Source organism: Anomaloglossus baeobatrachus, chromosome 3, assembly GCF_048569485.1.
Source record: "Anomaloglossus baeobatrachus isolate aAnoBae1 chromosome 3, aAnoBae1.hap1, whole genome shotgun sequence".
Taxonomy (NCBI): Eukaryota; Metazoa; Chordata; class Amphibia; order Anura; family Aromobatidae; genus Anomaloglossus; species Anomaloglossus baeobatrachus.
The window spans coordinates 102,179,933-102,205,491 of NC_134355.1; the positions used below are offsets into that span (position 1 = coordinate 102,179,933).

General features: G+C 47.2%; 1 protein-coding gene across 2 annotated transcripts in view; it reads right to left on the bottom strand.

Annotated features, from left to right (window-relative positions):
• SANBR (SANT and BTB domain regulator of CSR) overlaps positions 1-25,559 on the bottom strand; it is an 81,989-nt gene that overhangs the window by 56,026 nt on the left and 404 nt on the right. For both annotated transcript variants that reach the window (XM_075339353.1, XM_075339352.1), the window contains exons 2-5: positions 12,932-13,207; positions 12,568-12,722; positions 4,226-4,412; positions 327-414 (exon numbers count right to left, since the gene is read on the bottom strand). In XM_075339353.1, the coding sequence (XP_075195468.1) occupies positions 327-414; positions 4,226-4,412; positions 12,568-12,717 (425 nt within the window). In that variant the 5' untranslated portion in view covers positions 12,718-12,722; positions 12,932-13,207. The remainder of the gene's footprint in view (positions 1-326; positions 415-4,225; positions 4,413-12,567; positions 12,723-12,931; positions 13,208-25,559) is intronic.

Sequence of the window (25,559 nt, forward strand, 5' to 3'; positions counted from 1 at the left end):
CAAAACTTGTGTCACTGTCCAAATATTTCTGGACCTAACTGTATCAATTAATAGATGCCTGTGATTGAACGTGGCAAGGAAAGCTAATTTACCGGTATATAAGTAATTTAGCTATATCAATATATATAGATGTAGAAACTTGGCACTCAAGATAAATGTGAATGCTCTTTTATTGAGAAGAACTTGTAGGACGAGCCCAAGCACAGCCGTAGCCGGGTATGACATGGTGTCTACCGCCAGAGACACATAGGTGATGACACACACAAGTCTTATCATAAATTCATGGACTAGAACATATTTAACATCCCCATGTCACATGCACATACCCATGGCTTCCTTGTGTACTTTCTTCATCCACTGATGGAGATTTACCATTTTCTGTAGGACACTTTCTTGATGAAGCACCAGATCTTCCTAAATACAAAAAATATCATTGCATTGTTTCACTACAGAAATGCTAAATGTAAAATAATGATATGTATAACATGTCAGGGGTGGATATAAGAGATGGAAAAAGGGTAACTGCACCTCATAGAGCTACTTGTAATGCTAACTACTCTATGTGCACAATTATTAGGCAAGCGAGTATTTTGACCATATCATCATTTTATGTATATTTTCCAACTCCAAGACATATAAACTTGAATGAGTATAGGAGGAAGCAGATCAGGTGATGTTTATTTGTGTAATGAGGAGGGATGTGTCCTGAGAATATCAGAACCCTTTCTCAGGCCTAAGACACACTTCCGCAAAAAAAAGTCCGTGTGACACGGTCCGTTTTTCGGGTCCGTGTTCCGTTTTTTTGGGGGGTTTCTCCGGTACGTATGGCATCCGTGTGATGGCGTATGCGAGCCGTGTGTACGTGTAAAATGTCCGTGTTTGTGTGTAATATGCCAGTGTATGTGTACGTGGAATGTCCGTGTGGAATGTCCGTTTGTGTGTTGCACAATGTCGTTGATACATGTCGGCTGACAGCAGACAGAGTTGCGCGATGAGAATGAACTCGGGTGAACTTCACCCGACTTCATTGTCATGCCGCGGCTCTGTCTGTGTGCCGCGTACTGATTAGCGGTCACCTGTGAAGGATTCACCAGTGACCGCTAATCCCCCGAGTGACTGAAGTGAGCAGCCCTCTCTCATACTTACCGCTCCCCGATCACCAGCGCGGCGAGGAACAGCTGTGCAGAGAATGCGTGGCAACAATTACTTTGAATATGCCGGCCGCTCATTAATCAATCTCGTATTCCCTGCTTTCCCCACCCACAGACGCCTGTGATTGGTTGCAGTCAGACACGCCCCCCACGCTGAGTGACAGGTGTCTCACTGCACCCAATCACAGCAGCCGGTGGGCGTGTCTATACTGTGCAGTAAAATAAATAAATAATTAAAAAAAACGGCGTGCGGTCCCCCCCCAATTTTAATACCAGCCAGATAAAGCCATACGGCTGAAAGCTGGTATTCTCAGGATGGGGAGCCCCACGTTATTGCAACCAATCACAGGCGTCTGTGGGTGGGGAAAGCAGGGAATACGAGATTGATTAATGAGCGGCCGGCATATTCAAAGTAATTGTTGCCGCGTATTCTCTGCACAGCTGTTCCTCGCCGCGCTGGTGATCGGGGAGCGGTATGAGCCGGGGGAAGAAAAAAACCGAGCGCCAATGTAAGTATGACTGAGAACAGCAGAAAAAAAAGTAAGTATACTGACTTTAATTTAAAAAAAACAAAAAATAAGATCGCTAGTGTTAAAACGCACACGCACGAAACGTGCTGAACACGGACATACTCCGTGTGTGGTACGTGCAGGCACGGACCCATAGACTAAAGCGGGTCCGTGCCTGCATGCTGCCGGCCAAAAACGGACATGTCGTCCGTGTAGAAAATCGCACACACGTACTTACCACACGGTCACACGTTCCGTGTGATTTTACGTGTGTGTGTGCCATCTACCATTGAATAACATGGGTCTCCGTGTGTACGTGTCTCCGGTACGTGCAAATATGTACCACACACGTACAAATTAAACGGATGTGTGTTGCGGGTCTCAAGGTGTGCAGAATTATTGGGCAGTTTGCGTTCCTCAGTGTTAGGGTACTGTTCCATTTGCGTTTTGCATGGACGAGTGCAATCTGATAAAACATCGGATTGCGCTCACTCTACTGCAAAACTATGGGGCAGTGTCCATCTGCGATTGATTTCTCATGCCATAGCGGCATGTGGAATGAATCGTAGCATGCTGTGTTAGGCAGCGAGTCTCGGGTCACACACTCCCATACAAGTCTATGGCAGTGTGCTCTCGCATCGGAAGCAATACGCAAGTGGAACCGTACAGAGGGATGCAGCTCCCTTGAAATTGCTAAGATATCGGAGCATGGTCAAAGAACTAATTACAGAACCATCAAAGGTTCTGTTGCAAATAGTCAACAGGGTTGTGAAAACCGTGTTGAGAAAATAAGACGCACATTAGCTGCCAAAAATGTAAGAAGAATAAATGATAAAGTGATCAGGAACCCATTATGGTCTGGTGCGGTCAAATTCCAGAAGTGCAAGCTCCCTGGAAGCCCAGAAGAATAAGGTGTTCAGTGCTCACAGACATGGTGGCCAAGGTATGGAAAGCTGAAACCCAACCACCACTGAACAAGACACAGAAGTAGAAATGTCAAGACTGGGCCAAGAAATATCTGAAGACATTTTTATAAAAGGTTTTATGGACTGATGAGCTAAGGCTCTGTGCGCACTAGTGCGTTTTACCCGCGGATTTACCCGCGGATTTGCCGCGGAATTTTCTTGAGAAATGTCTGCAATCTTTGTGCAGACATTTCCCAGCAAATTCTATGAGAAAAAAAAATAGCTGTGCGCACTGTGCGGATTTTTCTCAAGAAATTTCCTTGAGAAGAATTTCTCGAGAAAATTTCTTGAGAAAATGAGCATGTCAATTCTTTTCCGCAGGTACCCTGCGGATTTCGGCAGTACAGCCTGCAAAATCCGCAGGGAACCACCCGCGGGAAAATCGCGGCAAATTCGCGGCAAATCCGCATGCGGATTTGGTGCGGATTTTTTCCGGAGGTCCGGAAATCTTTCACTCCCAGAAGTTTCTCAAGAAATTTTCTTGAGAAACTTCACATTTCTAGTGCGCACATAGCCTAAAGGGGGTTTTACACGCTGCGACATCGCTAATGCGGAGTCGTTGGGGTCACGGAATTTGTGACGCACATCCGGCCGCATTAGCGATGCCGTTGCGTGTGACACCGATAAGCGATTTTGCATCGTTGCAAAAACGTGCAAAATCGCTAATCGGCGACATGGGGGTCCATTCTTAAAAATCATTACTGCAGCAGTAACGAAGTTGTTCCTCGTTCCTGCGGCAGCTCACATCGCTGCGTGTGACGCCGCAGGAACGAGGAAGCTCCCCTTACCTGCCTCCCGGCTGCTATGCAGAAGGAAGGAGGTGGGCGGGATGTTATGTCCCGCTCATCTCCGCCCCTCCGCTGCTATTGGGCGGCGGTTCAGTGACGTTTCAGTGACGTCGCTGTGACGCCGCACGGACCGCCCCCTTAGAAAGGAGGCGGTTCGCCGGTCACAGCGACGTCGCCGGACAGGTAAGTATGTGTGACGGCTCTGGGCGATGTTGTGCGGCACGGGCAGCGATATGCCCGTGTCGCGCAACAGATGGGGGCGGGTACCCACACTAGCGATATCGGGACCGATATCGCAGTGTGTAAAGTAGCCTTTAGAGTGACTCTTGAAGAACCAAATGGATGGACCCTTGGTAGGATCACTAATGGGCACAGACCTCAAATTTGACTCTATACAGTAGAGTAGTAAATAGTAGTATATAGTAGTAAATTTGACTCTACACTCTCTAGGACTTCTATACATTTGTTTCCTAGTGAGTACCACTTACCACTATAATTTATCAACAGTAAGGCTGGGTTAACACGTTAAGACCTCAATGTGATGTGATGGATTCATGTGACATGACAATCAGACTGTTCTGATGTGCACAACACTCAGAGGAGAAAACAAATGCTGACCCATCACTGCCATCACCTGTACTCCAAATTAATACGTTCTGATAGCAGTGTAGCTCATGACGAGCAAATGCACTGGGAAAAGCAAGAGTTTGGAAGCCTCTTGAATGATATTTTTCAAAATCAAGTTTTCAAACTTTACAAACTTTGGAATATAGAACACATCATACACATTTATTCACTGTGCTGCCGTTCACCTGTGAGGGAGTTGGTGCCTTGCCCCGCTGCCACATCCTCGGGCTCCTCAGCCGGGTCCAGCAGAGATGATCGGATATACGTTGCCAGGCTTTCCAGAGGTAGTCCTCCTGTCGCCAGCAGTGGACTGTACTGATTGTCAACTGGCGACGTCCCACTACTTTTTATTTCCTCAAATCTTTTGGCACACTGTGAAGACAAACATGGCTATCACTTCTGCTATATGTTATCCATTGTGATCCCGGAATTGCTCCATGCAACACATAAAGGGTGCTTCACACACAGCGAGCTCACTGCCGAGATCGCTGCTGAGTCACGCTTTTTGTGACGCAGCAGTGACCTCATTAGCGATCTCGCTGTGTGTGACAATGAGCAGCGATCTGGCCCCTGCTGCGAGATCGCTGCTCGTTACACACAGCCCTGGTTCGTTTTCTTCAAAGGCGCTCTCCCACTGTGACACACAGATCGCTGTGTGTGACAGCGAGAGAGCGACAAATGAAGCGAGCAGGGAGCAGGAGCCGGCGTCTGACAGCTGAGGTAAGCTTGTAACCAAGATAAACATCGGGTAACCAAGGTGGTTACCCGATATTTACCTTAGTTACCAGCCTCTGCAGCTCTCACGCTGCCTGTGCTGCCGGCTCCGGCTCTCTGCACATGTAGCTGCTGTACACATCGGGTTAATTAACCCGATGTGTACAGCAGCTAGGAGAGCAAGGAGCCAGCGCTAAGCAGTGTGCGCGGCTCCCTGCTCTCTGCACATGTAGCTGCATTACACATCGGGTTAATTAACCCGATGTGTACTGTAGCTAGGAGAGCAAGGAGCCAGCGCTCAGTGTGCGCGGCTCCCTGCACACACAGCTAAGCGGTGTGCGCTGGTAACTAATGTAAACATCGGGTAACCATACCCGATGTTTACCTTAGTTACCAGTCTCCGCAGCTTCCAGACGGCGGCTCCGTGCAAGCGCAGCGTCGCTTGCACGTCGCTGCTGGCTGGGGGCTGTTCACTGGTCGCTGGTGAGATCTGCCTGTTTGACAGCTCACCAGCGACCATGTAGCGATGCAGCAGCGATCCTGACCAGGTCAGATCGCTGGTCGGATCGCTGCTGCATCGCTAAGTGTGAAGGTACCCTTAGATTTAATGACCATTGTAATGATCACAGCTTCAAGTAGAGATTAAGAGTCATAGATCAGATATTGGGGCTGTCTCTGATAACAGCAGCACTAAGTGATAATGGGTAGGGGCGTAATCCAGACCCCATGACTCTGCACAGCTGTTCTGACGCACATGGCAATGTGAGAACTGCGGGTGTCAGCCGCCTGCAAGGCCGGAGATGTCACACTACACTGACTCATAGGAGGTCTGTGGGCGAGCTGGATAAGGACGAGCTCCAGAATGGTAACACTTCACGCTTTATATCCCTTGCTGAAGTTAAGTACTTTATAAGAAATGTTAAAGGGACCTGTCAGGTCCGGAATTCTAATCTAAGTTAAAGTGCATGTAGCAGTAATAATGATCAATCAGATCATATGTCTGCAACTGGAAAAAACAATGTTAGGCTCTGTGCGCACTAGACCTTTTTACCCGCGGATTTACCCGCGGATTTGCCGCGGAAATTTCTTGAGAAATGTCTGCAATCTTTGTGCAGACATTTCCAAGCAAATTCTATGGAAAAAAAAAATAGCTGTGCGCACTTGTGCGGATTTTTCTCAAGAAATTTCCTTGAGAAGAATTTCTCGAGAAACTTTCTTGAGAAAATGAGCATGTCCATTATTTCCGCAGGTACCCTGCGGATTTCGGCAGTACAGCCTGCAAAATCCGCAGGGAACCACCCGCGGGAAAATCGCGGCAAAATCGCGGCTATTCCGCGGCTAATCCACGGCAAATCCGCATGCGGATTTGGTGCGGATTTTTTCCGGAGGTCCGGAAATCTTTCACTCCCAGAAGTTTCTCAAGAAATTTTCTTGAGAAACTTCACATTTCTAGTGCGCACATAGCGTTATATTCGCGCTGCGCCCCGTTCCTCATCAGGGGGTTGGGGACGCACAGCCTGGAGCAGTCACTGTTGTTCACCAATCATGCCTGTAAATGTGCCAGCAAATGCCAAATGCCAACTTTGAGGAAGTGTCGAAAGCCACATCCAGCTCCCAGAATGGGTTGAGTGCCACATCCAACTCTGAGAGAGGGTCATAAGCCACATACAGCTCTGAGAGAGAGGGGCGTGCGCCACATCTAGCTATGAGGGAGGTATGAGCAACACATCTAACTCTTAGAGAGAGTCGAATGCCACATCCAGCTCTGAGAGAGGGTCATGTGCCACATCCAGCTCTAAGAAGGTCGTGAGCCACATACAGCTCTGAGAGAGGGTCGTGAGCCACATCCAGCTCTGAGGGAGGTATGAGCAACACATCCAGCTCGGAGAGAGAGTCGAATGCCACATCCAGCTCTAAGAGAGGGTCATGAGCCACATCCAGCTCTGAGAGAGGGTCGTGAGCCACATCCATCTCTGAGAGAGGGTCGTGAGCCACATCCAGCTCTGAGAGAGGGTTGTGAGCCACATCCAGCTATGAGGGAGGTATGAGCATCACATCCAGCTCTCAGAGAGATTCGAGCACCACATTCAGCTATGATAATGGGTCGTGATTCACATCCAGCTCTGAGGGGGTCGCTACCCATATCCAGCTCTGAGAGAGGATCGCGAGTCACTTGCAGCTCCTGCCTCCTCACAGAATAAAGACAGCCAAAGCTTTTCCACAGAAATCACACTGAGGCAGAATACCAAGATCCAGGAGTTCCTACCTTACCTCGGTTCAGATCTGCTCCTCTGTGTGGAGTTACTCACAAATGTCACCATCTGGAGACCTGCTGTTCATAGCTGTTTGCTAGACCTGGGGCTAATGCACCAAGCTGGAAAACAGCTGTGAGCCACACATCACGGGCCGGCGAGCCACACATGGCTCCCAAGCCATAGGTTGCGGACCCCTGCATTAAAGAATGACAATCCATAGACTTCATGGTTAAAAAAGAAACAAATCCATGCAGACAAAAAAGTTGTGCTGGTTGCGCTTTTTAATCCAGCTAAAAAAAAGGAGCTGGAAAAGAGGCAAATGAAAGACATTCTATGACATGTCTATTCCTGGAGATAACTACTTTATGTGAAGAGCCTTATTCTTTAACACTGCCGCGTTTCAGAGAAAAAATACTTTTAAAAGCCGACTGAGGACCATGAGGCTCGAGTGCTTAGTCCTAGAGGCCAGTCCCTGGCAGCTCCTTCTGTCACTCTCCCCTTGAGTTACAGTGTCTTATAGAGTTGGTGTGAATCTAATATATAAAGCTGAGTGTATGTGTGTGTGTGTGTGTGTGTCCGCTAAAGGAATCCGCACCGTCGCATTTACAATCACAAAATTTTGCACAGATGCCCCATGTGACTCAGGGAACGTCGTAGACTATGTTTTAATAGGAAAATGTAACCCTGCACTTTACAGTTACTCTCCAAAAAAACTGCCTCCATTAAACTGAATGAAGCTGGGAGCTGCAAGCTATTAATAGCAGCTGTGGTTGGTTGCTATAGGAACAAAGGACATTCATAGTACATTAAGCTTATGTGTGAGGTAATATGATGTCAGTGGGGAGACAGACACTGACAGACACAGACTGAGAGACAGACAGACAGGCACAGACAGACAGGGAAAGAGACAGAGACAAACAGACAGAGACAGATAGGAAAAAAAAAAGCCAGATAAACAGAAAGACAGACAGAAAGACACACGGGGAAAGAGACAGAGACAGACAGACAGATAGAGGCAGACAGGGAAACAGACAGACAGAGATAGACAGGGAAAAAAGGCAGACAGACAGAGACAGACAAACAGAGAAAGAGACAGAGGCAGATAGGGAAATAGACAGAGGCAAACAGATGGGGGAAAAAGGCAGACAGACAGGAAAAGAGACAGACAGGGAAAGAGACAGACAGAGAGAGACAGGCAGAGACAGATAAACGAGGAAAGAGACAGACGGGGAAAGAGACAGATGGGGAAAGAAACTGACGGGGAAAGAGACTGACAGACACAGAGATAGAGGGAGACAGACAAAGAGACAGACAGAGAGATGGATAGAGACAGAGACACACATAGACAGAGACAGACAGAGACAGACAGATAGAGACTGGGAGAGGCACAGAGAGACAGTTACTATCCCGGCCAACGCCGGGTGCTACAGCTAGTAGGGCATAAAGACTGATATGTCACCAGCGCTGTGAAACACATTGTATTTATTTCCAATAAAGCAGCAATGTTACCATAGAGTTTGTAATTTATTGGAAGACAAAACAGGGATATTATGGAGTGAACATTTATCCATTAACACCACCAGAAACTGTGAAAAGATAACTTAGTGTCTGTCAGTAAATTTCACACGTCTTAATGCAGAGATGTCACATTCTATTCTGTGAACTGGTTATATCTAGAGAGAAGCTCTCAGGGTTACTGGTTATCCTCTGGAGACCCAGCTGCTCTAGGAACTCTTACCAGCAATTGTGCCTGAGAAAAAGGTATGCAAATAGCACTCACTTCTCCCAAAAAACCCTGTCATCTAGTGCCACCCATGGTAACTAACATGTAAGTTAATGTCTGAGCCACCAAAGAGAATTGAAACATGTCTCGGGGTAGTTACAGTAACTACAATATTAGTAGAAAAGTGGTTATCCATTTGGCAATCACCAAATCTTCATAGGGGGTAAGTTAGAATGTTTCTCCCTGTGGAGAGTGTCAAGCCGATGTAAGGAGACTTATAAGCCATACAATACTCCTCTGGTTAACTAAATATGCAAATATTCTCTTCCCAGATGAAAAAGACTAGAACTTTAGTGACGCCTATTGGATGTAGCAATCTTTAGAGTCAATATTGACCATTTAACAAGCCTTGCAGCATGTCTTATTTGCATTGATGAGAGGCAAACACCCTGAAATATGTCTGCAATTGGAGTGTCTGGCTTGTATTTTTATCCTAAGGGGTGCTTCACACACAGCGAGCTCGCTGCCGAGATCGCTGCGGAGTCACGTTTTTTGTGACGCAGCAGTGACCTCATTAGCGATCTCGCTGTGTGTGACACTGAGCAGCGATCTGGCCCCTGCTGCGAGATCGCTGCTCGTTACACACAGCCCTGGTTCGTTTTCTTCAAAGCCGCTCTCCTGCTGTGACACACAGATCGCTGTGTGTGACGGCGAGAGAGCGACGAAATGAAGCGAGCAGGGAGCAGGAGCCGGCATCTGGCAGCTGCGGTAAGCTGTAACCAAGATAAACATCGGGTAACCAAGGTGGTTACCCGATATTTACCTTAGTTACCAGCCTCCGCAGCTCTCACGCTGCCTGTGCTGCCGGCTCCGGCTCTCTGCACATGTAGCTGCATTACATATCGGATTAATTAACCCGATGTGTACTGTAGCTAGGAGAGCAAAGCTAAGCGGTGTGCGCTGGTAACTAATGTAAACATCGGGTAACCATACCCGATGTTTACCTTAGTTACCAGTGTCCGCAGCTTCCAGACGCCGGCTCCGTGCAAGCGCAGCGTCGCTTGCACGTCGCTGCTGGCTGGGGGCTGGTCACTGGTCGCTGGTGAGATCTGCCTGTTTGACAGCTCACCAACGACCATGTAGCGATGCAGCAGCGATCCTGACCAGGTCAGATCGCTGGTCGGATTGCTGCTGCATCGCTAAAGTGTGAAGGTACCCTACGTCATATGGCAAGGCTCATTAAAAGGTCATTATTGATTTTTAGGATTCCTACATCCAATAGGTGGCACTGGAGGTCTAGTCCTCTTCCTCTATGAAGAAGCTCTTTGACTAACAAATGTTCATAGCAATGCAAAGCCAAAGATAGATCTTTCTCCAATCTTTTCTGTTTTCTAGTAGAATATATAACACTAGATTCTAAGGGAAAGCATAAAAAAGCATAGGGAAAAATGGGTTAAAAACGGGGCATGCGTTTTTTGATGCGTTTTTGCTGCGGGTAAGTTTTTTGGGGCCAAAAATGCTGCATCTTTATGGTTAGCAAAGATGCACTGTGTGAACATACCCTAAGAAGTGTGTATGGCAGTAGGACAAGAAATTGCTAGAAACATCACTATTTTAATAAAAAAAGAACATAGGGTTTTAAACCAGTATCTTGATGTTACGCAGGGACTACTGGGGTTCTACCAGGAATAAGCGAACAACTGGCGAGCGCCACAACACACAGGGTACATAGGAAGTAAGCTACAACAATAGGCCTAGAGCTAAGGAGAGCGGAGTGAGGTCACCTCCTGCACTCACCTGACGTTGTTCCCTACGCTCCCTAATGTCCCTATACGGGTTCTTTCACCCCATCAGCAATCACGTGCCTAGGCCCTGACTTGCCCTGAACTCACCCTGGCTAGTGAGCAGGTCGGCAAAAGCACTAGTCTCACCCCAGCAATAATCAAAAGTCTGAACCAATGATGGGACAGATGAGTCTCAGACAAGGCACGCAGCTAAGCTGTATTCACAGATCACAACTCTGTCTTAAGCTGAGCTAAACAGCATCCAAGCAGGAAGAAAAATAAATAGCAGGTAAGTATCACTTAAAGATTCTGACTGACAGATTTATTTGTTTGCTCCTGACTAGAGTTGAGCGAGTATCTAACTATTCGTACTCACTATACTCATAACGAGTACTGCTATTACAAATAGCCTTTGCAATGAAAGGCAATGGGGAAAAAACTTGCAAAGTAACGAGTAACCCGAATGTCATACTATTCATGCGAGTAGTGAATAGTGTGGAATTCAGGCTACTCGTTATTTTGCGAGTATTCCCCATTGACTTGCATTGCACATGCTATTTGGACTGAACACGTGAGTATTAGACAGTATTCAATATGAGTATAGTGAGTATGAATAGTTAGGTACTCGCTCAACTCTAGTCCTGACTATTCAACTAGTTGCTTTAAAGAGAATCTATCACCACTTTAACCTTTTTAAACTGTTAATATGGACATACAAGGTATAGAATGCTGACAATAGTCTTACCTTTTATATCTCCTATCAGATGCCTTGTTGTGGAAAAATCATTTTTTATCACTTATGTAAATGAGCTCTTCCAGGCTATGGGGCAGATGCTGCCTGGAAGATAACTCCGTCTCCAGAGATTATTTGAAATAAAAGTGGCGTTACCAGTGTGAGACAAGTGACTGACAGAACAGGAGAAATTACATTTGTCGTCTTTCAAACACATTTTTTGCAGCTCCTTGAGCTCTGCTTCATTGCAACACTGTCTACCTGTGAGAAGGAGGCTGAACCTGAGAAGAACCTGCAGAAGAGTCAGTAATAATCACACACAGCTCCTCAGCGAGAGCAGAGAGCGGCCATCACACATCACACTGGTAACACCGCTTTTATGTAAAATAATCTCTGGAGGCGGAGTTATCTTCCAGGCAGCATCTGCCCCATAGCCTGGAAGAGCTCATTTACATAAAGTGATAAAAGATGATTTTTCCACATCAAGATATCTGACACATAAAGGTATGACATTGTTCAGCATTCTGTTGCCTGTATGCCCATATTAACAGTTTAAAAAGGTCAAACGGGTGACAGATTCTCTTTTACTACACAATATTATATGATGCCTTTTGAAATAAATAATATAGTCTGTAAGTTAGCAGAAGGGAGGGATGGATGGATGGGTGGATGGATGAGTGGGTGGATGGATGGGTGGATGGATGGGTGGGTGGGTGGGTGGGTGGATGGATGGATGGGTTGATGGATGGGTGGGTGGATGGATGGGTGGGTGGGTGGATGGATGGGTGGGTTGATGGATGGGTGGGTGGATGGATGGATGGATGGATGGATGGATGGATGGATGGGTGGATGGATGGATGGATGGGTGGATGGATGGATAGATATGTAAAATAATTAGAATGTCTTACCCAAATTGTGTAGAGAACTTGTAAGTTATTACAGTCCTGTGATTACAGCAGCCTCTGCAATGAATCAAGTAGGTTTCTGTCTGCAGTGTCAGAGGGGTGTGACAGAAGAAGTGTATAGAAAGTGAAGTGGGGAGGAGTTGTTAGTGTAGTGTCCAAAATGACCAGGCTGCAGTTCCACAGTACAGTATCTGTAACTTGGCAGACAAAGCTAATACCTTCCTGTTCTATTATATATATATATATATATATATATATATATATATATATATATATATATATATATATATATATATATATATATATATATATTTATTTTCACTGGAGCTACATTTTAATAACCGGAATTTCGTGGATCACTGCAAACTTCAACTTCATAAGATGAATATAAGTGAGGATCAAAACAAAATTACCTCTTTGGAGGAATACCCCGGAACAAGTCTTGCAACACTGTCCCAATTAATTGGTTGAGGGACCCCCACCAGCGAATAAAGAATCATGTCCAAAACCATCTGGTTATTGTCATAGGGAAAGTTATTGTTCTCTGAATATCCTCGGCTCATCGTGCCTGATATCGTCCAAAACCGATAAAATAAAAAAAATAAACAAACATTAAAAACAATTAGAATATTGATTAAAAGTGACTATAGCTGTAAAAATGCAAGTTTTTTATTGCTTTACATGACTTGATGTTGTAGAATGCTGCATACTTAGTTAAATAATTTGCAAACTTATTAAAGAATATAACAAAAATGATATAGCAATATATTTGGTTACCTGTGTGGAAGGAAGGTGCGGTGCTGCTAGAGGATAGCACAAAGTCCCTGCAGAGATCTGGAGGAAGGCGGTGAAGGCTGGGGCTGCAGATGGAGGATGCTGGCCGGCTGGCACCTGCTTCATCCAATCACAGGAGCCCGGGATGTGAAAAAGGGCAGAAACTGTTTAATTCCAATTAGTGTTCATATATAATGTAGTGACAGGACGGCCGCCCCTGGTGCTCCTAAATAACGCACACGCTGCCAGGCTTGCATAACCCTTTTGCTGCCAAGACAGCTGCAATGCAGAAAAGGCAAAGACAGAACAAAGAAGGCATATTAATAAAGAAACCCTGACAGTAGCAAGTCTGCGTATGTGAACGCGCCACTTTATTACTGGGATTTATGGACTGGAACGTCTTAGATATAAATGGGATCCCGTCTCCTTGTTACCGCTCCTCTGTGCCATCTCATTACCCTCCGCTCCTCATGTATATACTCATAGGTGGAACACTGCGGATGGTCACAATACTGAGGAGTATGTTTAAGGAAATGTACGTAGAAAAAAAGGAATATTTAGTAACTTACACTGTATATTATAAGAAAGGGAACGTATCCAATGATATATTCTGATTATAATTATTTTTTTTTTTAAATGTTTGGTTATATTTTTCAGTGAAAAAAATCCTGAAATAGTCCAGAGTTCACACTAGCCACAAGAGAGAACACAACATGATGTCATTTCTGGTTTTCTACAGCTTACTTTTCAGCTTCGCTGACCATGCCATGCCATTGCATTATCATTAGTGGAGAGGGGTTTTAATCACAACTTTATGTGCCGCCAAAATGGCCTCTTTCAAGTACGTTTAGGGTATGTGCCCACTATCAGGACGTCCTGGACGCAGCAGGTCCTGACTTATGGGGCCGCGAGTCTCCTCCGCAGGAGACCACAGCTGTCAGTGCCCACGATCAGGGTTCAGTGCGCTGCGGTCTCTCGCTTCTGTTCATCCTACGCAGGACACATGCGAATCTGCAGCAAACAATGACATGCTGCGGTCTGGAAAGTCGTTCTGCAGGTCAGTGTTTGCTGAAGAAAAAACAAGCACAATGGGCACAGAATTTCTAGAAATTCCATCCACTATGCTTGTACTGTACAACGCAGCGTTTTGGATGGAGCTGAAGCGTGCTACGTCCAAAACGCTGCAAACACTCCTCGTGGGGCACGCACCCTTATAAAACTAAAAATTAGACATGCAATATAGAATCACGGGGTTAAAGTACCACTCCACAATTGTTTGTTTTGTTTTTCAATTTCAGTAATGTATGTTTGGTATATGAATTATATCATTTACCCGTCACTGTCAAATCCATTTTTCCTATAGTTTAATAAGAAAGATGCAACTGGAACAACTACTACTTCATGTGAACACTTAAAGGGGTGGTTCATTACTCTGCAATAGTGGCCACATCTCTGTGAAACTGATAGGGAAGACTTTTTCTAAATACCTTGTTCAGCCAATTCTGCCTCTGAGTGGCGCTATTGCGGTCTGTTCATCCCCATGAAGTGACCCCCGGGGCTCGGTGACCTCTGGGATCCGGTGATGTCACGTCAACTTCCAGTTGACCTGACATCACCACAACCGGCCCCAGTCTCCCTGAGTGATTGGGCTGTTGGAGGAGTTTCACCGCTCATCACAGCCCAGCGTCAGCATGTCGTGCGCGCTCTCCTTCTCTGCAGAGCGTCGCAAGCAGGAGTGATGAAACGCCGCCCACAGCCCAGTCACTCAGGGAGACTGGGGCCGGCCACGGTGATGTCAGGTCAACTGTAAGGTGACCTGACATCACCGGATCCCAGAGATCATGGAGCCCCAGGGGTCACTTTATGGGGATGAGCGGCCCACAATAGCGCCGCTCAGAGGCAGAATTGCCTGATCAAGGTATTTAGAAAAAGCCTTCCCCATCAATTTTAGGCCCCTTTCACACGTTAGTGATTCTGGTACGTTTGTGCTTTTTTTTTAAACGTACCAGAATCACTGACATACGCAGACACATTATAATGAATGGGTCTGCTCACACATCAGTGATTTTTCACTGCACGTGTCTCCGTGCGGCGTACCCGTGTGTCCGTGATTGCCGCACGGAGACATGTCCATTTTTTTCTGGCATCACTGATGTCCCACGGACCACGCAGTGGTGTGGTCCGTGAAACACGTGCCAGAAAAAACGTGCTTTTAAAATAAAAATCATTTTTACTCACCCGGCTCCAGCGATGTCCTCTGCAGCCCGTGCAGCTTGTTGCTCATTACTGTCGCGCATATTCATGATGCACGACACAGCCGACCCGGAAGCAGCTGCTGCGGGGGTCAGCGCCGGCCGGATGCTGCACCGCGGGAGCGATCAGCACCATGGAGAGCGGGAGCGCGCACAGGTGAGTTAATCTCTAAGTGCAATTACGGGCCACGGAGAACGGAGCCCGGATTGCACTTAGACAACCCACGTGTGCCGTAATTCACGGCACACGGAGGGACATGTGCGTGTTTTACGCGCCAGTGAAAAACGTCAGTGTTTTTCACTGACGTGTGAAACGGGCCTTACAGAGATATGGCCACTACTGCAGAGTAATGAACCACCTCGTCAAGATTTACAAGGGACTCTCTGGATAACAGGGCATGTCTCAAGTCCTCCGTTCAGTGATCATGGCGTGCTGAGCGGTCAGTTGGGTGAGTGACATCTTAGTCCTAGAGCTGGTGCGTGCTGAGCGGTCAGTTGGGTGAGTGACATCTCAGTCCTAGAGCTGGTGCGTGCTGAGCGGTCAGTTGGGTGAGTGACATCTCAGTCCTAGAGCTGGTGCGTGCTGAGCGGTCAGTTGGATGAGTGACATCTTAGTCCTAGAGCTGGTGTGTGCTGAGCGGTCAGTTGGATGAGTGACATCTTAGTACTAGAGCTGGTGCGTGCTGAGCGGTCAGTTAAGTGACAGCTCAGTAATCCATCCTGGTGCAGGGGTTTGCTGTGCAGTCATTTGGATGAGTCACAGTTCAGTTGTCCTATCTCATACTGGGAGGTGCTGGGCTTCCTCAAGTGTTCCCTGTTCCCGGTGATTGCCCAGCTACTTAGCTGGGTAGTTTAGCATGCTGTTCAGTGGCGCATGTTGGTCCCAGTTATCTGTACTCTGTGGATTGAAGTTTTGCTGGCAGACTGTTGACTTTATTTGACTGTCCTTTTGCCTTGCCCCCTTGCTCTGACCCACTACTCCCCTCGTTTTCTGGCTCTGGACCGTGACCTGACTACTCCTCTCCTGTCCCCTTAATCTTGACGTGCTTTCCTGGTACCTGATCCAGAACGTCTGACTATCCTGCCTCACAATTTGTCCGGGTAGTAACTAGTGTCACAGCCAGGTTAAATAAAAAACAAACTTTTTTTTTTTTTTTTAAAATGGAGACCTATTATGACTATAGAGAAAAACGTAATCAGTGTTCAAATAATATCTATCTGAAAATCAGCCTAGAAAACTGGTGAGCAAAAAGAACGAGGACGTAAACTGTTACTCAATTTATACTGCCCAATCCATGGCAGCATGATCAGCGCCTGGCGGTCCGATTACAGACCGGTATGTTTTTATCTGAAATGCTCTGGTGTTTCAAAGAAAACATTGTCTGAAGATCCGGCCAAGGACTACAAAGGGAAGAGACTAGTTAGACGCTGCCCCCAACCAGCTTACCCCTACACTGCTCTAGGACGGTGATTGACAGGAATCTCATGAATGCATATAGGGAGAGACCTGTCAATCATCTGGAGTGATAAGGGGAGATGGCAACCAGGGTCCCTACTAGACAAATCTCATCTCTAGCTGAATCCTCAAACTATATTTTCTCTGAAATGCCGAAGTGTTTCAGAGAAAAACATAACTGGATGCAATGATGTAGCCAGGCTCCAATATGTGCTGCCTGTGGCTTGGGCAGAATGAATCGACTGATACGTTCCCTGTGAAGGAAACTTATCATCAGATTACTGCTGCCTGAACCACGCACACACTTAGGCTAGGTTCGCACACTGCGTCTTTTTGACGCTGCGTTTTTGTGCGTTTTTGGCCGCTAAAAACGCACAAAAACGCACCTGCGTCGAAAAAACACATAAAAAAACGCATGCGTTTTTGCCGCGATTTGGTGCGTTTTTGGCTGCGTTTTGCTGCGTTTTTGATCTCTGCGTTTTGCTGCGTTTTTCCAATGCATTGCATGGGGGGAAAACGCAGAAAAACGCAGGAAAGAACTGACATGTCCATTTTTTTTGTTTAACGCAAAAACGCAGGTAAAAAAAACAGATGTGTGCGGACAGCAAAAATGAAAACTCATAGACTTTGCTGGGGAAGCAAAGTCCTGCAGTTTTAAGGCCAAAAACGCACCCGAAAAACGCGCAAAAACGCCGTGAAAAACGCACTGTGCGCACATAGCCTTAGTTTTCAGCCGGCTTATCAAAATCTGTTTCTTATCAAATGCTGCAGAGTTGCTGAGAAATACATACATGGTGATCACCGTGCAGCTGGGATCGGATTCATGCCGACTGTTCAAGCGGCATGGATCTGATGGTAGGCCCCTTTAACACCGGATGGAACAGAAAGTCTCAAATTACAGATCTTTTTGCAGGTGTCACAGACTGAGCAGCAAAAGTGTAAAAGTAGAAGGTAAAGGAAGTTTGGGTAATATTGCAGAGCTTTCTACTGCTAATCCAAGACATTCTTATTGAAACAACTAGGTAATAGGAGACAAAGAAAGAATGGCACCGTTATAGAGCGATGCTACCTGACAACAGAAGAGGCTACACCGGCAGAATCCGTGCAGAAACAGAGAGAAAAGCACAGGTGGCAATGAAGCAACCAGCGCAGAGGAGGAATAAAGCCCAGGAAGGACAGGCAGAGGCCCTGCTGGAACTACTGGGGGAATGGGAAGGACAGTCCTACTGGGGGGAATGGGAAGGACAGTCCTACTGGGGGGAATGGGAAGGACAGTCCTACTGGGGAGAATGGGAAGGACAGCCCTACTGGGGGGAATGGGAAGGACAGTCCTACTGGGGGGAATGGGAAGGACATCCCTACTGGGGGGAATGGGAAGGACAGTCCTACTGGGGGGAATGGGAAGGACATCCCTACTGGGGGAATGGGAAGGACAGTCCTACTGGGGGGAATGGGAAGGACAGTCCTACTGGGGGGAATGGGAAGGACAGTCCTACTGGGGGGAATGGGAAGGACAGTCCTACTGGGGAGAATGGGAAGGACAGCCCTACTGGGGGGAATGGGAAGGACAGTCCTACTGGGGGGAATGGGAAGGACAGCCCTACTGGGGGGAATGGGAAGGACAGTCCTACTGGGGGGAATGGGAAGGACATCCCTACTGGGGGGAATGGGAAGGACAGTCCTACTGGGGGGAATGGGAAGGACATCCCTACTGGGGGAATGGGAAGGACAGTCCTACTGGGGGGAATGGGAAGGACAGTCCTACTGGGGGGAATGGGAAGGACAGTCCTACTGGGGAGAATGGGAAGGACAGCCCTACTGGGGGGAATGGGAAGGACAGTCCTACTGGGGGGAATGGGAAGGACATCCCTACTGGGGGGAATGGGAAGGACAGTCCTACTGGGGGGAATGGGAAGGACAGTCCTACTGGGGGAATGGGAAGAACAGTCCTACTGGGGGGAATGGGAACGACAGTCCTACTGGGGGGAATGGGAAGAACAGTCCTACTGGGGGGAATGGGAAGGACGGTCCTACTGGGGGAATGGAAAGAACAGTCCTACTGGGGGGAATGGGAAGGACGGTCCTACTGGGGGGAATGGGAAGAACAGTCCTACTGGGGGGAATGGGAAGGACGGTCCTACTGGGGGTAATGGGAAGAACAGTCCTACTGGGGGGAATGGGAAGGACAGTCCTACTGGGGGAATGGGAAGGACAGTCCTACTGGGGGGAATGGGAAGGACAGTTCTACTGGGGAGAATGGGAAGGACAGCCCTACTGGGGGGAATGGGAAGGACAGTCCTACTGGGGGGAATGGGAAGGACATCCCTACTGGGGGGAATGGGAAGGACAGTCCTACTGGGGGGAATGGGAAGGACAGTCCTACTGGGGAGAATGGGAAGGACAGTCTTACTGGGGGGAATGGGAAGGACAGTCCTACTGGGGGGAATGGGAAGGACATCCCTACTGGGGGGAATGGGAAGGACAGTCCTACTGGGGGGAATGGGAAGGACAGTCCTACTGGGGAGAATGGGAAGGACAGCCCTACTGGGGGGAATGGGAAGGACAGTCCTACTGGGGGAATGGGAAGAACAGTCCTACTGGGGGGAATGGGAACGACAGTCCTACTGGGGGGAATGGGAAGAACAGTCCTACTGGGGGGAATGGGAAGGACGGTCCTACTGGGGGAATGGAAAGAACAGTCCTACTGGGGGGAATGGGAAGGACGGTCCTACTGGGGGGAATGGGAAGAACAGTCCTACTGGGGGGAATGGGAAGGACGGTCCTACTGGGGGGAATGGGAAGAACAGTCCTACTGGGGGGAATGGGAAGGACAGTCCTACTGGGGGAATGGGAAGAACAGTCCTACTGGGGGAATGGGAAGGACAGTTCTACTGGGGGGAATGGAAAGAACAGTCCTACTTGGGGGAATGGGAAGGACGGTCCTACTGGGGGGAATGGGAAGGACAGTCCTACAGGGGGAATGGGAAGGACAGTCCTACTGGGGGAATGGGAAGGACAGTCCTACTGGGGGAAATGGGAAGGACAGTCCTACTGGGGGAATGGGAAGGACAGTCCTACTGGGGGAATGGGAAGGACAGTCCTACTGGGGAAAATGGGAAGGACAGTCCTAATGGGGAAAATGGGAAGGACAGTCCTAATGGGGAAAATGGGAAGGACAGTCCTACTGGGGGGAATGGGAAGGACAGTCCTACTGAGGGGAATGGGAAGGACAGTCCTACTGAGGGGAATGGGAAGGACAGCCCTACTGGGGGAATATGAAGCACAGTTCTACTGGGGGGAATGGGAAGGACAGTCCTACTGGGGGGAATGGGAAGGACAGCCCTACTGGGGGGAATGGGAAGGACAGTCCTACTGGGGGGAATGGGAAGGACAGTCCTACTGGGGAGAAGGGGAAGGACAGCCCTACTGGGGGGAATGGGAAGGACAGTCCTACTGGGGGAATGGGAAGAACAGTCCTACTGGGGGGAATGGGAACGACAGTCCTACTGGGGGGAATGGGAAGAACAGTCCTACTGTGAGGAATGGGAAGGACGGTCCTACTGGGGGAATGGAAAGAACAGTCCTACTGGGGGGAATGGGAAGGACGGTCCTACTGGGGGGAATGGGAAGGACGGTCCTACTGGGGGAATGGAAAGAACAGTCCTACTGGGGGGAATGGGAAGAACAGTCCTACTGGGGGGAATGGGAAGGACGGTCCTACTGGGGGGAATGGGAAGAACAGTCCTACTGGGGGGAATGGGAAGGACAATCCTAATGGGGGGAATGGGAAGGACAGTCCTACTGGGGGGAATGGGAAGGACGGTCCTACTGGGGGGAATGGGAAGGACGGTCCTACTGGGGGAATGGAAAGAACAGTCCTACTGGGGGGAATGGGAAGAACAGTCCTACTGGGGGGAATGGGAAGGACGGTCCTACTGGGGGAATGGGAGGACAGTCCTACTGGGGGAAATGGGAAGGACAATCCTAATGGGGGGAATGGGAAGGACAGTCCTACTGGGGGGAATGGGAAGGACAGTCCTACTGGGGGGAATGGGAAGGACAGTCCTACTGGGGGGAATGGGAAGGACAGTCCTACAGGGGGAATGGGAAGGACAGTCCTAATGGGGGGAATGGGAAGGACAGTCCTACTGGGGGGAATGGCAAGGACAGTCCTACTGGGGGAAATGGGAAGGACAGTCCTACTGGGGGAAATGGGAAGAACAGTCCTACTGGGGGAATGGGAAGAACAGTCCTACTGGGGCTAATGGGAAGGACAGTCCTACTGAAGGGAAAGGGAAGAACAGTCCTACTGGGGGGAATGGGAAGGACAGTCCTACAGGGGGAATGGGAAGGACAGTCCTACAGGGGGAATGGGAAGGACAGTCCTACTGGGGGAAATGGGAAGGACAGTCCTACTGGGGGAATGGGAAGGACAGTCCTACTGGGGGAATGGGAAGGACAGTCCTACTGGGGGAATGGGAAGGACAGTCCTACTGGGGAAAATGGGAAGGACAGTCCTAATGGGGAAAATGGGAAGGACAGTCCTAATGGGGAAAATGGGAAGGACAGTCCTACTGGGGGGAATGGGAAGGACAGTCCTACTGGGGGGAATGGGAAGGACAGTCCTACTGGGGGGAATGGGAAGGACAGTCCTACTGGGGGGAATGGGAAGGACAGTCCTACTGGGGGGAATGGGAAGGACAGTCCTACTGGGGGGAATGGGAAGAACAGTCCGGCAGGACGCGCAGGGGAGACGCGGCAGGCAGGACGTCACAAGGATTATGAACAGAAATGGAAGAAGAATCCTGTATAATGAAGACCAGAGGCCAGCTTATCTTCCGGGCAGCACACGCCCCATAGCCTGGAGGATAGAAGATGTAAAAGAGGGTTTTTGTCAAACAACCCCTCATCCAGGAGGCATACAGGTATGGCTAAACTCACCATATGCTACCCATATGCCCATATTAATAACTTAAAAAAAAAAAAAGGATGACAGATTCACTTTAAATGATAATTTGGCTCAAAATATTTAAGATGAATCAACATCCATGCCCTCCTGGAGACGTTGCAGGTCAGTAGGCACAGGACCTTCACTGGTCAGACTGACTGATGATCCATAGCCATAGTCCTTAGGTGGCTTATCAGAACCATTATGAAATTATCTGTCACTTATAACAGAGTTTTCTGGAAACACTGAGCCCTTATTGAATTGACAAGTACTTTCTATATTTTCCGTGATATAAATTTCACTTCATCAATGCTGAGATTCTGCTTTCTCCACACAAAAGTGCAGATGGCTATACAAAGTGATCAATGGGAACAGGTCCAACGAAAGAGGAGCCTACCTGTACCTGCAAATATTTTCTCCAGAATTGTGGAGCTGTCAAGAATTGATGGCTTCCGTTTACTAAAGCCTAGGAGTAACCGGTCTCTCTCTTGGATTTTGGCTAGGGTGATACCCTAAGACATGAGGCTTCAGTTTTACCTACATGGATCTGTTCGGCCACCGAGTGCGCCCAGGTCTAAACCTCATTGTACATAATGCACCATAATGTACCCATTCATTATAATTATCCAGACACAGATCTGGCCAAGGTTACAAAAGAATTTCTGCAGTACTCAAGGTTCCTAAGAGCACAGTGGCCTCCATAATTCTTAAATGGAAGAAGTTTGGGACCACCAGAACTCTTCCTAGACCTGGCTGTCCAGCCAAACTGAGCAATCGTGGGAGAAGAGTCTTCATGAGAGAGGTAAAGAGGAACCTTAAGATCACTGTGGCTGAGCTCCACAGAAGCAGTAGGGAGATGGGAGAAAGTTCCACAAAGTCATCTATCACTGCAGCCCTCCACCAGTCAGGCCTTTATGGCACAGTGGCCCGACAGAAGCCTCTCCTCAGTGCAAGACATATGAAAGCCCGCAGAGAGTTTGCAAAAAAACACATGAAGGACTCCCAGACTATGAGAGATAAGATTCTCTAGTCTGATGAGACAAAGATAGAACTTTTTGGTGATAATTCTAAGCGGTATGTGCGCAGAAAACCAGCCACTGCTCATCACCTGCCCAATGCAATCCCAACAGTAAAACATGGTGGTGGCAGCATCATGCTATGAGGTGTTTTTCAGCTGCAGGAACAGGACGACTAGTTGCAATTGAAGGAAAGATGAATGCGGCCAAGTACAGAGATAAACTGGAAGAAAACGTCTTCCAGAGTGCTCTGGACCTCAGACTTGGCCGAAGGTTCACCTTCCAACAAGACAATGACCCTAAGCACACAGCTAAAATAACAAAGGGATGGCTTCAGAACAACTCTGTGACTATTCTTAACCGACCCAGCCAGAGCCCTGACCTAAACCCTATTGAGCATCTCTGGGGAGACCTGAAAATGGCGCCCACCAATGTTCACCATCCAACCTGATGGAACTGGAGAGGATCTGCAAGGAAAAATGGCCGAGGATCCCCAAATCCAGGTGTGAAAAACTTGTTGCATCATTCCCAAGAAGACTCATGGCTGTACTAGCTCAAAAGGTGCTTCTACTCAATACTGAGCAAAGGGTCTGAATACTTATGATCATGTGATATTTCAGTTTTTCTTGTTTTACAAATTTGCAAAAATGTCTACATTTCTGTTTTTTTTCTGTCAAGATGGGGGATGGGGTGCAGGGTGTACATTAATGCAGGTATCAGTATAGTATAGTATCACACAGCACTATGTATGATGGTATCAGTATAGTATAGTATCACACAGCACTATGTATGATGCTGCAGGTATCAGAATAGTATCACACAGCACTATGTATAATGCTGCAGGTATCAGTATAGTATCACACAGCACTATGTATGATGCTGCAGGTATCAGTATAGTATCACACAGCACTATGTATGATGCTGCAGGTATCAGAATAGTATCACACAGCACTATGTATAATGCTGCAGGTATCAGTATAGTATCACACAGCACTATGTATGATGCTGCAGGTATCAGTATAGTATCACACAGCACTATGTATGATGCTGCAGGTATCAGTATAGTATCACACAGCACTATGTATGATGCTGCAGGTAGCAGTATAGTATCACACAGCACTATGTATGATGCTGCAGGTATCAGTATAGTATCACACAGCAATATGTATGATGCTGCAGGTATCAGTATAGTATCACACAGCACTATGTATGATGCTGCAGGTAGCAGTATAGTATCACACAGCACTATGTATGATGCTGCAGGTAGCAGTATAGTATCACACAGCACTATGTATGATGCTGCAGGTATCAGTATAGTATCACACAGCACTATGCATGATGCTGCAGGTATCAGTATAGTATCACACAGCACTATGTATAATGCTGCAGGTATCAGTATAGTATCACACAGCACTATGTATGATGCTTCAGGTAGCAGTAGAGTATCACATAGCACTATGTATGATGCTGCAGGTATCAGTATAGTATCACACAGCACTATGTATGATGCTGCAGGTATCAGTATAGTATCACACAGCACTATGTATGATGCTGCAGGTATTAGTATAGTATAGTATCACACAGCACTATGTATGATGCTGCAGGTATCAGTATAGTATTACACAGCACTATGTATGATGATGCAGGTATTAGTATAGTATAGTATCACACAGCACTATGTATGATGCTGCAAGTATCAGAATAGTATCACACAGCACTATGTATGATGCTGCAGGTATTAGTATAGTATAGTATCACACAGCACTATGTATGATGCTGCAGGTATTAGTATAGTATAGTATCACACAGCACTATGTATGATGCTGCAGGTATTAGTATAGTATAGTATCACACAGCACTATGTATGATGCTGCAGGTATCAGTATAGTATCACACAGCATTATGTATGATGCTACAGGTAGCAGTATAGTATCACACAGCACTATGTATGATGCTGCAGGTATTAGTATAGTATAGTATCACACAGCACTATGTATGATGCTGCAGGTATCAGTATAGTATCACACAGCACTATGTATGATGCTGCAGGTATCAGTATAGTATCACACAGCATTATGTATGATGCTGCAGGTATCAGTATAGTATCACACAGCACTATGTATGATGCTGCAGGTATCAGTATAGTATCACCCAGCACTATGTATGATGCTGCAGGTATCAGTATAGTATCACACAGCATTATGTATGATGCTGCAGGTATCAGTATAGTATCACAGAGCACTATGTATGATGCTGCAGGTAGCAGTATAGTATCACACAGCACTATGTATGATGCTGCAGGTAGCAGTATAGTATCACACAACACTATGTATGATGCTGCAGGTAGCAGTATAGTATCACACAGCACTATGTATGATGCTGCAGGTAGCAGCATAGTATCACACAGCACTATGTATGATGCTGCAGGTATCAGTATAGTATCACACAGCACTATGTATGATGCTGCAGGTATCAGTATAGCATCACACAGCACTATGTATGATGCTGCAGGTATCAGTATAGCATCACACAGCACTATGTATGATGGTATCAGTATAGTATAGTATCACACAACACTATGTATGATGCTGCAGGTATCAGTATAGCATCACACAGCACTATGTATGATGCAGGTATCAGTATAGTATTACACAGCACTATGTATGATGGTATCAGTATAGTATAGTATCACACAGCACTATGTATGATGCAGGTATCAGTATAGTATAGTATTACACAGCACTATGTATGATGATATCAGTATAGTATAGTATCACACACCACTATGTATGATGGTATCAGTATAGTATTACACAGCACTATGTATGATGCTGCAGGTATCAGTATAGTATTACACAGCACTATGTATGATGGTATCAGTATAGAATAGTATCACACAGCACTATGTATGATGCTGCAGGTATCAGTATAGTATTACACAGCACTATGTATGATGCTG